The sequence below is a fragment of the Harmonia axyridis genome, chromosome 1, assembly GCF_914767665.1.
Source record: "Harmonia axyridis chromosome 1, icHarAxyr1.1, whole genome shotgun sequence".
Lineage (NCBI taxonomy): Eukaryota > Metazoa > Arthropoda > Insecta > Coleoptera > Coccinellidae > Harmonia > Harmonia axyridis.
The window spans coordinates 430,511-444,027 of NC_059501.1; the positions used below are offsets into that span (position 1 = coordinate 430,511).

The following is a 13,517-nucleotide window of genomic DNA, read 5'->3' on the forward strand; positions in this document are numbered from 1 at the left end:
CAAATTTGGAATCTACGACCTTGAAACCCTCTAATTCTATCATAATATAACCTTGGATAGTTTTTCGCCAAAAAAAAAATTTTGATTCAGATCAACTTCAAAATTTGATATCAAGAAGAATTTTTCACGCTGAATTTCCATTTGTAATCAGTTCATCCATAGAATTCCCCAAAACTGAGTTAATTGGAGTTTCGTGGAAGGGATTTTTTTCAAGGGGGTTTGGTCTTCTCTCTGATGGCCAAAATTTGTGGATTATAAACTGGGCAAGCATAGATTTACATGTCCCAAAATTGCGACATTCCTTTGAATGAATTTCAACAAATTTTTTTTTTATGAATTATGGTTCATAAATGTTGTCGGATCATCTTCAAAATTTGACATCTTGAAGAATTTTCCATGATGAACACTAACCCGCAATCAGTTTTTTCAACATAGTTCTAAACTGAAATATTCCCAGTTTCACAAGAAAATTATGATTTAATTATGTAGAAACACTTCTCTGCTAAGAATCGATACTTACTTCGGCATCCACGATCTGAAAACCCTCAAATAACGCGGAAAACATGTTTCTGGCCTAATATAGAACTAGTAACAATCGAATTATGTAATTTTTTCCTAAAAAAATCAAAAATTTGAATCAGTGAGCAATTTGGCTATACCTAAGCCATCTACCCCCATTTTACTGAAGTAATTATTCCCGCGGCCAAATACGTATAGATTCCTGTGATACTTTCCCCCTCACCAATAACGGGTTCGAGCTACTCTTCCTAGATGACACCAGTGAGTTCTAGAAGAAAATGCAATTTGAAAAATTCCACTAAGAGTGTTTATGACCGGATCTGCTTCAAAATTTAATATAAAGAGGAGATCTCTCTGGAACTATAATGAAATGTTTGAATTGAATAGGAAAATTTTTCGAATAGCGAGATAGAGAAACTAAATTTATTGATCATGTTAATCAAATGGCTATCGACCGGCGCAGTCTTCCAGCCAATTTTTCGAATATTTTTTCGCAAAAATAATTTTTTTAACTTTGTTGTCAAAACGTACGTCACACTCTTATGGAAAAATCCCATAGACCAAAGTGTGCTATTCAGCGTTCAAGTATATTACCGAGCGCACAAGGAACTGAAATTATTTGATACAAAAAATAAAAAGACTACTGTGCAAAACATTTTGTAAAAGCATTTTTATTCCACATACAAAAAGTAATTACAAAACTGTCCAAATCTTGTTTGATCTTAAGGATAATTATGAAATTCATAGGTCGCTTAGATCAACCAAGTCAATGCTCGTAGTAATTTCCTTATCAACATCTTCTTCAAATTTAGAATCATCCTTGACCTTGGAAACAGTCCTAGGTATTTCCAGCCTCGACCAACTTCCGGGTTCGGCCTTTTTCAAAGATATTTCTACCTTTGTGCTGAACATGGAAATCTTCGATTTATCTACATCGATAATCTTAAATAATAAAAGTGTCAGATGAATATTAAAAAAGATATAATTATCTTACCCCCTTCAGTTCTAAATCAAGAGAAAACCTGGTATTGTCTGTTGGAAAAATCAAATCGGCAGATAATCGAATAGGATTTAATTTAACTTCGGTTTTTTCCACATCATACTGTTTAGCATAAATTGTTACTATTACATGAGAGGCAGTTTGATGGTAGTCCCAACGACAGTTTACAGTGCTTTTACCACCACCCTAAAAAGTAAATCTAACAATATTGTACATTTCTAGACTTCACTTGTGTAAACCAATGGTATAATTATTTGAAATTTCGAATAAAATAACATATATTACCTCTTTTTTCCACAGATGATTTCCTTCTTCACAACCGATTTGATCCAAAAATGACTGAAAGTCACTTGTCCTTTTCTTGCAACATGACCAAAATTTCAAACCCTCGTGGAACACTGGATACCCTGGATGGTAAATACACTTTGAATCGTTAGTTTCCAATCCCTGATAGGTGACTTTACATCCTCCATTTTTACAATTTGTTCCAATAGGAATTTCATTGGTATCAGTCTTCTCTTTCTCAGTTTTCTTGTTGAAAATTTGTTGCTTCAGAGACGGTGCTATCTCTGGTTTCATCAAGGTCTTAAAATAAGTTATTAATATTACCATTGACTTGATCTTTTTAAGTGTTGTTCAATAATATGAATTCAATATTGCAATATTGATTTATTGTTGAATGAAAGCTGTTGAATTTACCATTTGACTATCGAATGGTGGGCGTGGAAGAGTATTCGGGACAATTGGTTTAACTTCAATAACTTCACTGATGTCTAGTTCTTGAGTTTTAGGTTTTTCAGGTTCTGGGGGTTTAATATTGGAATGAAAAGAAACAGTACACCCTTTTATGTTCAGAAATTCAGTGAAATCTGTACATTTCTTATTACAACAAGACCAACCCTTGTAAGCATCGTGAAAAAAAGGATCTCCTGGGTGGTGGCGACATGAATCTAAAATCGCAATTGGATTATAAATAAATAATTCAATTTCATGTTAAACAACCTTCTTTATTTTCGTTTGGATTGAATTTTTGACCACATCCCCTATTGTAGCATTGTAACAGATTGGTATTTTCCATTTTCTATATGATTTTTGAATTATGTCCAAATTTCCCAAAAGACGGAATTTCTAGAAAATGGACCTCAATTTATAGGTTAATTATAATTTTTTTTCTATGTTTTTTTGTGGTATTACCAGTCCAGAGAACTTTATTAAATTCAAAAGATGAAGGAGGAGGATAGGACCACAGATTACTAGTCTGTGATAGGACACTCATTACTAATACCTATTCGTCCTATATCATATTAATATTTATATCATATTAATTAAATGAATGCCTTTAATTCAAATCGTAAATAGGTTTCACTAACATATTAGTTTTATGAACTCAAAATTTATTAAAAGTATTGATCAAACATGTTTCCTTTGTGGTCATCTGTCAGCGTTCAACACAAACAAACATAGTGTTCTGTGCAAACAATTGTCCCTCGAATTTTGAAATGGTTCAACGGTTTTCCCAGAATTGATTTGACAATAAAGTATTGCAATAATCTTGAAAATGGATATCAGTTATAACCAGAAATACGATCGAACCCAGTTGATGAAGGAAAATGATCCTGCTCTAAAAGTCGTATTGAAAGGACATCGAAAACCGATAACTGACATTACTTTCAATCCTGATTCTGTTTCAAACCAATTTGCCACTGGAAGTGAAGATGGGACTTTGATGATATGGAATACATCTAATAATTCAAGAAGTTATAATTTTATTGGTCATACCAACGCTGTTACTGGAGTAGAGTTCTGTCCAAATGGCAAAATTCTTGCATCATGTTCCCTCGATCAAACTGTTAGATTTTGGACACCTACAGTCAAAGGCAGCTGTTCGGAATTCAAAGCTCATTTGATGCCAATTCAGTGTCTGAATTTTTCCGATGATAGTACAAAACTCATAACAGGAGCAAGAGACAAAGCTATAAAAATGTGGGATGTTTCAACTAAGCATTTTATGTCCTCATTCTTGGGCCATAATCATTGGCTTAAAAGTGCCAAGTTTTTCCCTGATGGAAAAATTATTGCTTCAGGAGCAGAGGATAAAGCGATTAAATTCTGGGACGTTATATCAGGACAGTGTATTCACACGTTTGCAAGCCAAGAAGGGATTCCAGTACATATAGCACCTTATCCCAATAATAATTCTGTAGCAGTTGCCCTGAGCTCTGGAGCTGTTAGAGTTTATGAGCTTCGAACAAGAAAATTACAACAACATTATGTTCTACATACTGAGACGACTTACTTATCCTGGCACCCCACTGATAACTACCTATTAACTTGCGGTAAAGATGGAAAAGTTAGAATTGTTGACGTAGTAGAAGGACGGCCAATTTATACACTTGGAGGCCATGATGGAGAAGTAACTTGCATTAAATTCAGTCCTGATGGAGATTATTTTGCCACAGGCGGTACTGATAACCTAGTTATGGTTTGGAAAACCAATTTCATAGAATGTTAAAACCTAGTTGATATTTATGTGTGTTTGGTTATTTTTTATGATGATACTATTTTGGTGCCATCATTTCTTCAGAAGAAATGGCAAGATGTTAGTTTTAAAATCTTGATTTTTCATTTTATGTTATTTAATTTTGTAAAATATATTGTATATAATTTTTCTTGTAACTTTATCTACAATTATATGTTTTTTGATTGATAATGGAATTTCTTAGCTATGTTTAGGGACGATTCAAATGTCTGGGTAATTTTTTACTAAAACTCAAGTAATGAATCTGATTATTGGCCAGTATAATAAAATTATACTGGATATACATATCTCTACATACTATAATCAACTAATTATTGAAACAGGCAATTTTGTGGAGAAAACTAATATACATTTTCGGCCTCCAAAGAACTGCGTCAAACTCTTCCAAAACTTAGGTCTTTTAGCCCACAAGCATAGCACTATAGACACCTATTTGAAAGATTCAAACTTTGTCAACTAGATAGCAACGGATATTTACTTCCAAAGTTGGAAATTTTGACAGCCTAAGTATAAATCAGAGCATACACATTCATACTGCTAGAATTTCAATCAATCAGTTTCACTCAGAATAAAAAAAAAATTCACAATTCTCATAACGTAAGTACAATGTTTTGATCATATGATTTTGACGTTGCCTCAACTAGCTAAGCTGCATCTCGCTTTCATATTCAGACTGCCGCGAACTCTTCACCAAAGTCACGTGAGGGCCTGTCCAGCCTAGACCTAATATCAAATTGATATTAGGTCTATGGAGGAAACTGGTCGATAAGCTGCTTCAATTTTCTTAGATGTTGCCATAAAAAAGAAATCACTATTGTAATTTTGGTGGATGCGCCACCCCAAAGCGCATCCATCCAGTATATTGTATCATAGTATAAGGAATGGATTCCATTCCTTATAGGTACTATGATTGGATTAATTGGCAAAAAAAGTTTTTGGTGGTATCAGCTCAGAAATTCGTTATGAAGAAGAAATCTCAATATGTGTCCGCAATCAATATATCTCTGAACGGAGAGGTTTTTTTGAGATTTTGAGAAAAAAATATTGGCATCTGATCATCTTCAAAATTTGGTATCATGAGGCATTTTTCGAGCTGAATACTAAATTACTATCTATTTCTTTCGAGTACACCTCAAAGTTGAGGTATTACGAATCTTCTGCTAGTTTCTCGGAAAAAAATCCAAAATTTAGATCAATAGATATTTTGGCTACAAGTCATCTCTCCAAATTTTACTGAATAATTTAAATCAAGTCGAAAACTAAGTCGAATTAACTCTGCCATCAGAACTCTTAAGAACAATTTATAATCTAAAGTTTAGGAAGGCATCTAAGAATTCATTGGACATATCACTAGTGATAAGTATAATACAAGAACACAAAATTTAAACTTTCCAATACACAGACTTTGGGAGAAAAACATCACGCATATAGTTGTGTGAGAATTTTCAATCAGTTACCTAATAGTTTGAAGAATATGACTAGCCCAAAATTTTTTAAAGGAGATAAATTACAAAAAGAAAGTAAGGAAATAATAATCGATATAGAAATAAATAAAATGATGTAATTTGGTCATCACGTTCAAACGACTGCATTAAATAGAATAATTCTTTTTTTGTTGTAATCATTACTGTAATTAGAAGGTTTATACGACAACAAAATTTCGAAAAAATCGTACGGAAAAGGAAAAAAGGTTTCCTTTTTCCTCCGTCCGAGCGAACAATCGAATATAATTTAACATTTCGAAGGATGTATTTTGGGTTGACTACGTGCGAAGTCAGGCCTAGCAGCTTGTTGAGGATAAAAAAAACAATAGTAAGTATGCTAAAAGAAGAGATGGGTGCAAAAAAATGTAATATATCCATTGTTATGTTAGCTAAAAGAAATGTGACAACATAGCACATTTTCAGACGCCTCCTGCGCGGGGTCAGAGGGGAGCGCGTTCGGGGGTTGATCTCTATAGATAGAGTTTGTTAGTTGGTTCGTTATTCTTAGTAGATGTTCGTGCTAGGGAGTCACGCCGACATTTGTTACGTCGATTCAATAAAGACTATTTAACATATAAAGACTATTATTGTTATAAATACATAAAAAAACATTCAATAATCCGAGTTATAGCTCGATAGTCAAGAAGGCAAAGGAAGAAGTAATAATAGTGAAGCTGAAATTAACTGAGCAAACGAGTGAGATTACTAAAGCACCCATTGAAACTTCAATAGATCCTTGTGACCTAGGGGTTGGAGTCTCTACAATGAAGGACTTAAAAGAATGTGAAGTGAAAATAAAATGTAATGAAGATAAGGATAAGAAATTTCTGGGAGTATGGTACTATATCATAGATACATACGATGAACATAACTCTGCTAAAGTGTTTCGAGAGAAACCTCAATTAAAGATGTATAGTGTACCTGAAAGACTTTTAAAAGATGAAAATCGCTTTTTACAAAAATTAGTTGAAGGAAATGCTCTAGACAAAGAAAAACTAAAGGAACTAAAAATTGTACGAAAATATGATGGGTATCAGGAAAAATCAATGAATATTTTTTTTGAAATGGACAAGGAAACATGTAGAGCAATAATTAAAAGGGGAACAATTCGTATAGGATGGAATTTTTGGCCTTATAACAGTTATGACAAGAAAGTTAATCAGTGTAGCAATTGCTGGAGATATGGACATTTTTCGGAGAACTGTGAGCAGAAAAAACCTACCTGTATGATATGTGCTGGTGAGCATACATTTATGCATTGTAAGTCTGAAGAAGAACGTTGCACGAACTGTGAATATATATGTGAAGTGTTGGGGGTTCCAAGTGTTGATTATAAACATTATGCACAAGATAAGAGATGCCCAACATATATGGGAATTCTAAAGCTATTACAGGAAAAGAATGATTATTCCGAAATGCTTAGCAGAAAGTCCAGAAAGAGGGATTCCAAAAAAATAACTCCGACAGAGCTCTTAATTCGTCACATTCGTCGGTTTCTTCGGCGTATGGGTTGTGGTCTTCATTACCTACAGGCGCAATAAACTATTAGTAGAAAGATATTACCGTTTGAGATGGAAAAAAAAGGATTTTTATATGCAGTCTTGACTAAATAATAATTATTAATAAATAATAACTCCTTATACTGATTATGTAATATTGAAAAAACTAAATTCATGTTTATATCCTAAATTACGAATGACTGATGTAATTGAAATAAAAATAAAATAAACAAATTGAACAGGTTTATTTATCAACGACTTTTATAATAGGTTATTAAAATGTTTAAATATTTGGGAATCTGTAATCTGGAATATTTGGGGTCTGTAATTGATGACAATCTGCAGTTCATTGATCAATTCGAATATGTAATGAGTAAAATGGCGAGGAAAATCAATATTTTACATAGTATATCTAAAAATTTTAGTACCTGTACCTAATAGATTAAATATTTATAATACAATTATTATTGCTTCACACCTGAATTTCTGTTCATCCTTTTACTTTTTATAAAAAAATATCAATATAACCGGGTTTGAGCCATAGACCTTAATAATGTTAACATAGGTCTATGGAGGAAACTGGTCGATAAGGTACATCAGTTTTCTTAGATGTTGCCTTAAAAAAGAAATCACTATTTGAGTTTTGGTGGATGTACCACCTCAAAGCGCATCCACCCAATAAGCATATTTTTATTTATTTACCTATACAAAAAACATAAATACTATCAAATATTCAAAACAACAACAACGTTAAACTAAACAAAATCAACTTTTAAGGTACAACGTAAGCTTAATATTAAAGTTTTTTCTACTTCTTATATCCTTTATTCCTGCTGATGTTTGGTTGAATGCTTCTATTGCTCAGTAAATTGAGGAGTCCTGGGCTTTTCTTGTAAACCTGAGTTAATTTCTGATGGTATAGTATATCCAAAGTCACTTGAACTAGTCCATAAAAACTCTTGGCCATAGATGTCCATTTGAATTGGATTGATTTGCTAAAAAAGTTTTTGGTGTTTTCAGCTCAAAAATTCGTTATTAAGAAGAAATCTTAATATGTGTCCGTAATCCATATATATCTGAAGGAACTCTGAATGGTGAGTTTTTTTTTTAGATTTCAAGAAAAAATAATGGCATCTGATCACCTTCCAAATTTGGTATCATGAAGAATTTTTCGAGATGAATACTAACTCACTATCGATTTCTTTCTAGTACACCTCAAAGCTGAGATATTACGAATTTTCTGCCGAAAAAAATCTAAAATTTAGATCAATAGATATTTTGGCTACAAGTCATCTCTCCACATTTTACTGACTAAATAGGATATTCCATAATTGGAACAGTCTACCTGATGAGGTCGTTGGCGCATTTAGTGCCAACTCCTTCAAGAAAAATTTAGACTCTTGGTGGCGAACCGGTGTGTGTTGACGGTCGGTTTTTTTTGTGATTTCACTAGTTTCTTTTGTTTTTGATTTCTGTATTATCTTTAGTTTCACACTCTGTAGTTTTTTTTTTTTTTTAATTTGTATATAAGTCGAGAAAACTCTTTTCTGTTATATAATAATAAAAAAATAATAATAATAATTCGAAACAAGTCAAAAACTGAGTCAAATTAACTTTGCCATCAGAATATCTAAAAATTATTTGAATGGAAAATCATTGAAAATGTTATCTCATATCTCATGCGAATTTTGAATCTAGGCTCAGATATGGTTTAATTTTCTGGGGTACTAATCCAAATTTGAAAGGAATGTTTCTGCTGCAGGAACAATTTATAATCTGAAGTTTAGGGAGACATGTAGGAATTCATTGGACAAATCACTATAGTAATAAGTATAATACAAGAACACAAAATTTAAACTTTCCAATACACAGATTAACTTTGAATGAAAAACATCACGCATATAGTTGTATAAGAATTTTCAATCAGTTACCTAATAGTTTGAAGAATATGTGTAGCCCAAAATTTTTAAAAATAAAATAAACTCATGGATCAAACATTTTGAACTTTATGATTATGAGATATTTTTCAATTTAGTTAACTATGTTTGATTGTAGAACACTATTTCATTTCAGATTGTCATTTTGATGGATCTTATTTGAAATGAAGAAATATTATTATTGAAAAAAAAATCAATAGTTAATTTGGCTACAAGCCGTCTATCCGCATTTTACTGAACTAATTATTCCCGCAGTCCAACAAGTATAGAATACTGTGATATGTACCTCCTCACCAAACCCAGGTTTGAGCTACTCTTCCTAGATGACATCATTGAACATTAAAAAAAAATCTCATTGGTAAAATTTGACTAAGAGAGTTTATGGCCGGATCTGCTTCAAAATTTGATATGAGGGGGTTTAAACCCCCTAACCCCTCCTGGCTTCGCCCAAGATCGAAAGTAAACACCGAAATTGTAATTTTCTACTCCTTACAACGAGATAAAATTACAATAAGAAAGTAAGGAAATAATAATCGATATAGAAATAAAATGATGTAATTTGGTCATCACGTTCAAACGACTGCATTAAATAGGGAAATTCTTTTTTTGTTGTAATCATTACTGTAATTAGAAGGTTTATACAACAACAAAATTTCGAAAAAATCGTACGGAAAAGGAAAAAAGGTTTCCTTTTCCTCCGTCCGAGCGAACAATCGAGTATAATTTAACATTTCGAAGGATGTATTTTGGGTTGACTGACGTGCGAAGCCGGGTCTAGCACCTTGTTGAGGATAAAAAAACAATAGTAAGTATGCTAAAAGAAGAGATGGGTGCAAAAAAATGTAATATATCCATTGTTATGTAAGCTAAAAGAAATGTGACAACATAGCACATTTTCAGACGCCTCCTGCGCGGAGTCCGTGGAGGAGCGCGTTCGGGGGTTGATCTCTATAGATTTTGTAAGTTGGTTCGTTATTCTTAGTAGATGTTCGTGCTAGAGAGTCACGCCGACATTTGTTACGTCGATTCAATAAAGACTATTTAACATATAAAGACTATTATTGTTATAAATACATAACAAAACACTCAATAATCCGAGTTATAGCTTGATAGTAAAGAAGAAAAAGGAAGAAGTAATAATAGTGAAGCTGAAATTAACTGAGCAAACGAGTGAGATTACTAAAGCACCCATTGAAACTTCAATAGATCCTTGTGACCTAGGGGTTGGAGTCTCTACAATGACGGACTTAAAAGAATGTGGAGTGAAAATAAAATGCAATGAAGATAAGGATAAGAAATTTCTGGGAGTATGGAACTATATCATAGATACATACGATGAACAATACTCTGCTAAAGTGTTTCGAGAGAAACCTCAATTAAAGATGTATAATGTACCTGAAAGACTTTTAAAAGATGAAAATCGCTTTTTTCAAAAATTAGCTGAGAGAAATGCTCTAGACAGAGAAAAACTAAAGGAACTAAAAATTGTACGAAAATATGATGGGTATCAGGAAAAATCAATGAATATTTTTTTTGAAATGGACAAGGAAACATGTAGAGCAATAATTAAAAGGGGAATAATTCGTATAGGATGGAATTTTTGGCCTTATTACAGTTATGACAAGAAAGTTAATCAGTGTAGCAATTGCTGGAGATATGGACATTTTTCGGAGAACTGTGAGCAGAAAAAACCTACCTGTATGATATGTGCTGGTGAGCATACATTTAGGCATTGTAAGTCTGAAGAAGAACGTTGCACGAACTGTGAATATATATGTGAAGTGTTGGGGGTTCCAAGTGTTGATTATAAACATTATGCACAAGATAAGAGATGCCCAACATATATGGGAATTCTAAAGCTATTACAGGAAAAGAAAGAATATTCCGAAATGCTTAACAGAAAGAGGGATTCCAAAAAAATAACTCCGACAGAGCTCTTAATTCGTCACATTCGTCGGTTTCTTCGGCTTATGGGTTATGGTCTTCATTACCTGCAGGCGCAATAAACTATTAGTAGAAAGATATTACCGTTTGAGATGGAAAAATAAGGATTTTTATATGCAGTCTTGACTAAATAATAATTATTAATAAATAATAACTCCTTACTGATTATATAATATTGAAAAAACCAAATTCATGTTTATATCCTAAATTACGAATGACTGATGTAATTGAAATAAAAATAAAATAAACAAATTGAACAGGTTTATTTATCAACGACTTTTATAATAGGTTATTAAAATGTTTAAATATTTGGGAATCTGTAATCTGGAATATTTGGGGTCTGTAATTGATGACAATCTGCAGTTCATTGATCAATTCGAATATGTAATGAGTAAAATGGCGAGGAAAATCAATATTTTGCATAGTATATCTAAAGTACCTGTACCTAATAGATTAAATATTTATAATACAATTATTATTGCTTCACACCTGTATTTCTGTTCATCCTTTTACTTTTTATAAAAAAATATCAATATAACCGGGTTTGAGCCATAGACCTTAATAATGTTAACATAGGTCTATGGAGGAAACTGGTCGATGAGCTACTTCAATTTTCTTAGATGTTGCCATAAAAAAGAAATCACTATTTGAGTTTTGGTGGATGTACCACCTCAAAGCGCATCCACCCAATAAGCATATTTTTATTTATTTACCTATACAAACAACATAAATACTATCAAATATTCAAAACAACAACAACGTTAAACTAAACAAAATTAATCAAAGAAATATTATTATTGAAAAAAATCAATAGTTAATTTGGCTACAAGCCGTCTACCCGCATTTTACTGAACTAATTATTCCCGCGGTCCAACACGTATAGATAACTGTGATATGTACCTCCTCACCATTTTTTTGAGCTACTCTTTCTAGATGACACCATTGAACATTAAAAAAAAATCATCGGCAAAATTTTACTAAGAGAGTTTATGGCTGGATCTGCTTCAAAATTTGATATGAGAGGGTTTAAACCCCCTAACCCCTCCTGGCTTCGCCCAAGATCAAAAGTAAACACCGAAATTGTAATTTACTACTCCTTACAACGAGATAAATTACAATAAGAAAGTAAGGAAACAATAATCGATATAGAAATAAAATGATGTAATTTGGTCATCACGTTCAAACGACTGCATTAAATAGAATAATTCTTTTTTTGTTGTAATCATTACTGTAATTAGAAGGTTTATACAACAACAAAATTTCGAAAAAATCGTACGGAAAAGGAAAAAAACTTTCCTTTTTCCTCTGTCCGAGCGAACAAACGAGTATAATTTAACATTTCGAAGGATGTATTTTGGGTTGACTACGTGCGAAGTCAGGTCTAGCAGCTTGTTGAGGATAAAAAAACAATAGTAAGTATGCTAAAAGAAGAGATGGGTGCAAAAAAATGTAATATATCCATTGTTATGTAAGCTAAAAGAAATGTGACAACATAGCACATTTTCAGACGCCTCCTGCGCGGGGTCCGAGGGGAGCGCGTTCGGGGGTTGATCTCTATAGATAGAGTTTGTTAGTTGGTTCGTTATTCTTAGTAGATGTTCGTGCTAGGGAGTCACGCCGACATTTGTTACGTCGATTCAATAAAGACTATTTAACATATAAAGACTATTATTGTTATAAATACATAAAAAAACATTCAATAATCCGAGTTATAGCTCGATAGTCAAGAAGGCAAAGGAAGAAGTAATAATAGTGAAGCTGAAATTAACTGAGCAAACGAGTGAGATTACTAAAGCACCCATTGAAACTTCAATAGATCCTTGTGACCTAGGGGTTGGAGTCTCTACAATGACGGACTTAAAAGAATGTGAAGTGAAAATAAAATGCAATGAAGATAAGGATAAGAAATTTCTGGGAGTATGGAACTATATCATAGATACATACGATGAACAATACTCTGCTAAAGTGTTTCGAAAGAAACCTCAATTAATGATGTATAGTGTACCTGAAACACTTTTAAAAGATGAAAATCGCTTTTTACAAAAATTAGTTGAACAAAATGCTCTAGACAGAGAAAAACTAAAGGAACTTAAAATTGTAAGAAAATATAATGGGAATCGGGAAAAATCAATGAACGTTGTTTTTCAAATGGACAAAGACACATCTAGAGCACTAATTAAAAGGGAACTAATTTATGTAGAATGGAAAACTTGGTATTATAACATTAATAACAAGAAAGTTAATCAGTGTATCAAATGCTGGAGATATGGACATTTTTCGAAGAACTGTGAGCAGAAAAAACCTACCTGTATGATATGTGCTGGTGAGCATACATTTAGGCATTGTAAGTCTGAAGAAGAACGTTGCACGAACTGTGAATATATATGTGAAGTGTTGGGGGTTCCTACAGTGGATTATAAACATACTGCACAAGATAAGAGATGCCCAACATATATGGGAATTCTAAAGCTATTACAGGAAAAGAATGATTATTCCGAAATGCTTAGCAGAAAGGGGGATTCAAAACGAATACCTCCGAAAAAGCTCTTGCTTCACATTCGTTTGTTTTTTTCGCGCATTAAAACTATTAGTAGA

The 13,517-nt window shown here is 32.7% G+C and overlaps 2 protein-coding genes across 2 annotated transcripts; one reads left to right on the forward strand and one right to left on the reverse strand.

Moving 5' to 3' along the window:
- Positions 1–1,174: 1,174 nt before the first annotated feature.
- LOC123686654 (cysteine and histidine-rich domain-containing protein morgana) lies at positions 1,175–2,695 on the reverse strand. Its single transcript, XM_045626867.1, has 5 exons — positions 2,522–2,695; positions 2,219–2,469; positions 1,805–2,104; positions 1,514–1,705; positions 1,175–1,461 (listed from the first exon to the last, which is right to left on the reverse strand). Exons 1-5 carry the CDS (start codon positions 2,595–2,597, stop codon positions 1,261–1,263), a joined length of 1,020 nt encoding a protein of 339 aa, XP_045482823.1. The 5' UTR covers positions 2,598–2,695; the 3' UTR covers positions 1,175–1,260.
- Positions 2,696–2,966: 271 nt separating this feature from the next.
- LOC123686659 (POC1 centriolar protein homolog A-like) lies at positions 2,967–4,229 on the forward strand. Its single transcript, XM_045626872.1, has one exon. It carries the CDS (start codon positions 3,078–3,080, stop codon positions 4,029–4,031), a length of 954 nt encoding a protein of 317 aa, XP_045482828.1. The 5' UTR covers positions 2,967–3,077; the 3' UTR covers positions 4,032–4,229.
- The last annotated feature ends 9,288 nt before the right edge of the window (positions 4,230–13,517 follow it).

Coding starts and splice junctions, on each gene's coding strand:
- LOC123686654 (XM_045626867.1), bottom strand. CDS start 2,597: ATGGAAAATACCAATCTGTTACAATGCTACAATAGGGGATGTGGTCAA. Junction 1,706..1,804: donor ATCATCTGTGGAAAAAAGAG/GTAATATATGTT, acceptor TTTACTTTTTAG/GGTGGTGGTAAAAGCACTGT. Junction 1,462..1,513: donor TTGATTTAGAACTGAAGGGG/GTAAGATAATTA, acceptor TTATTATTTAAG/ATTATCGATGTAGATAAATC.
- LOC123686659 (XM_045626872.1), top strand. CDS start 3,078: ATGGATATCAGTTATAACCAGAAATACGATCGAACCCAGTTGATGAAG.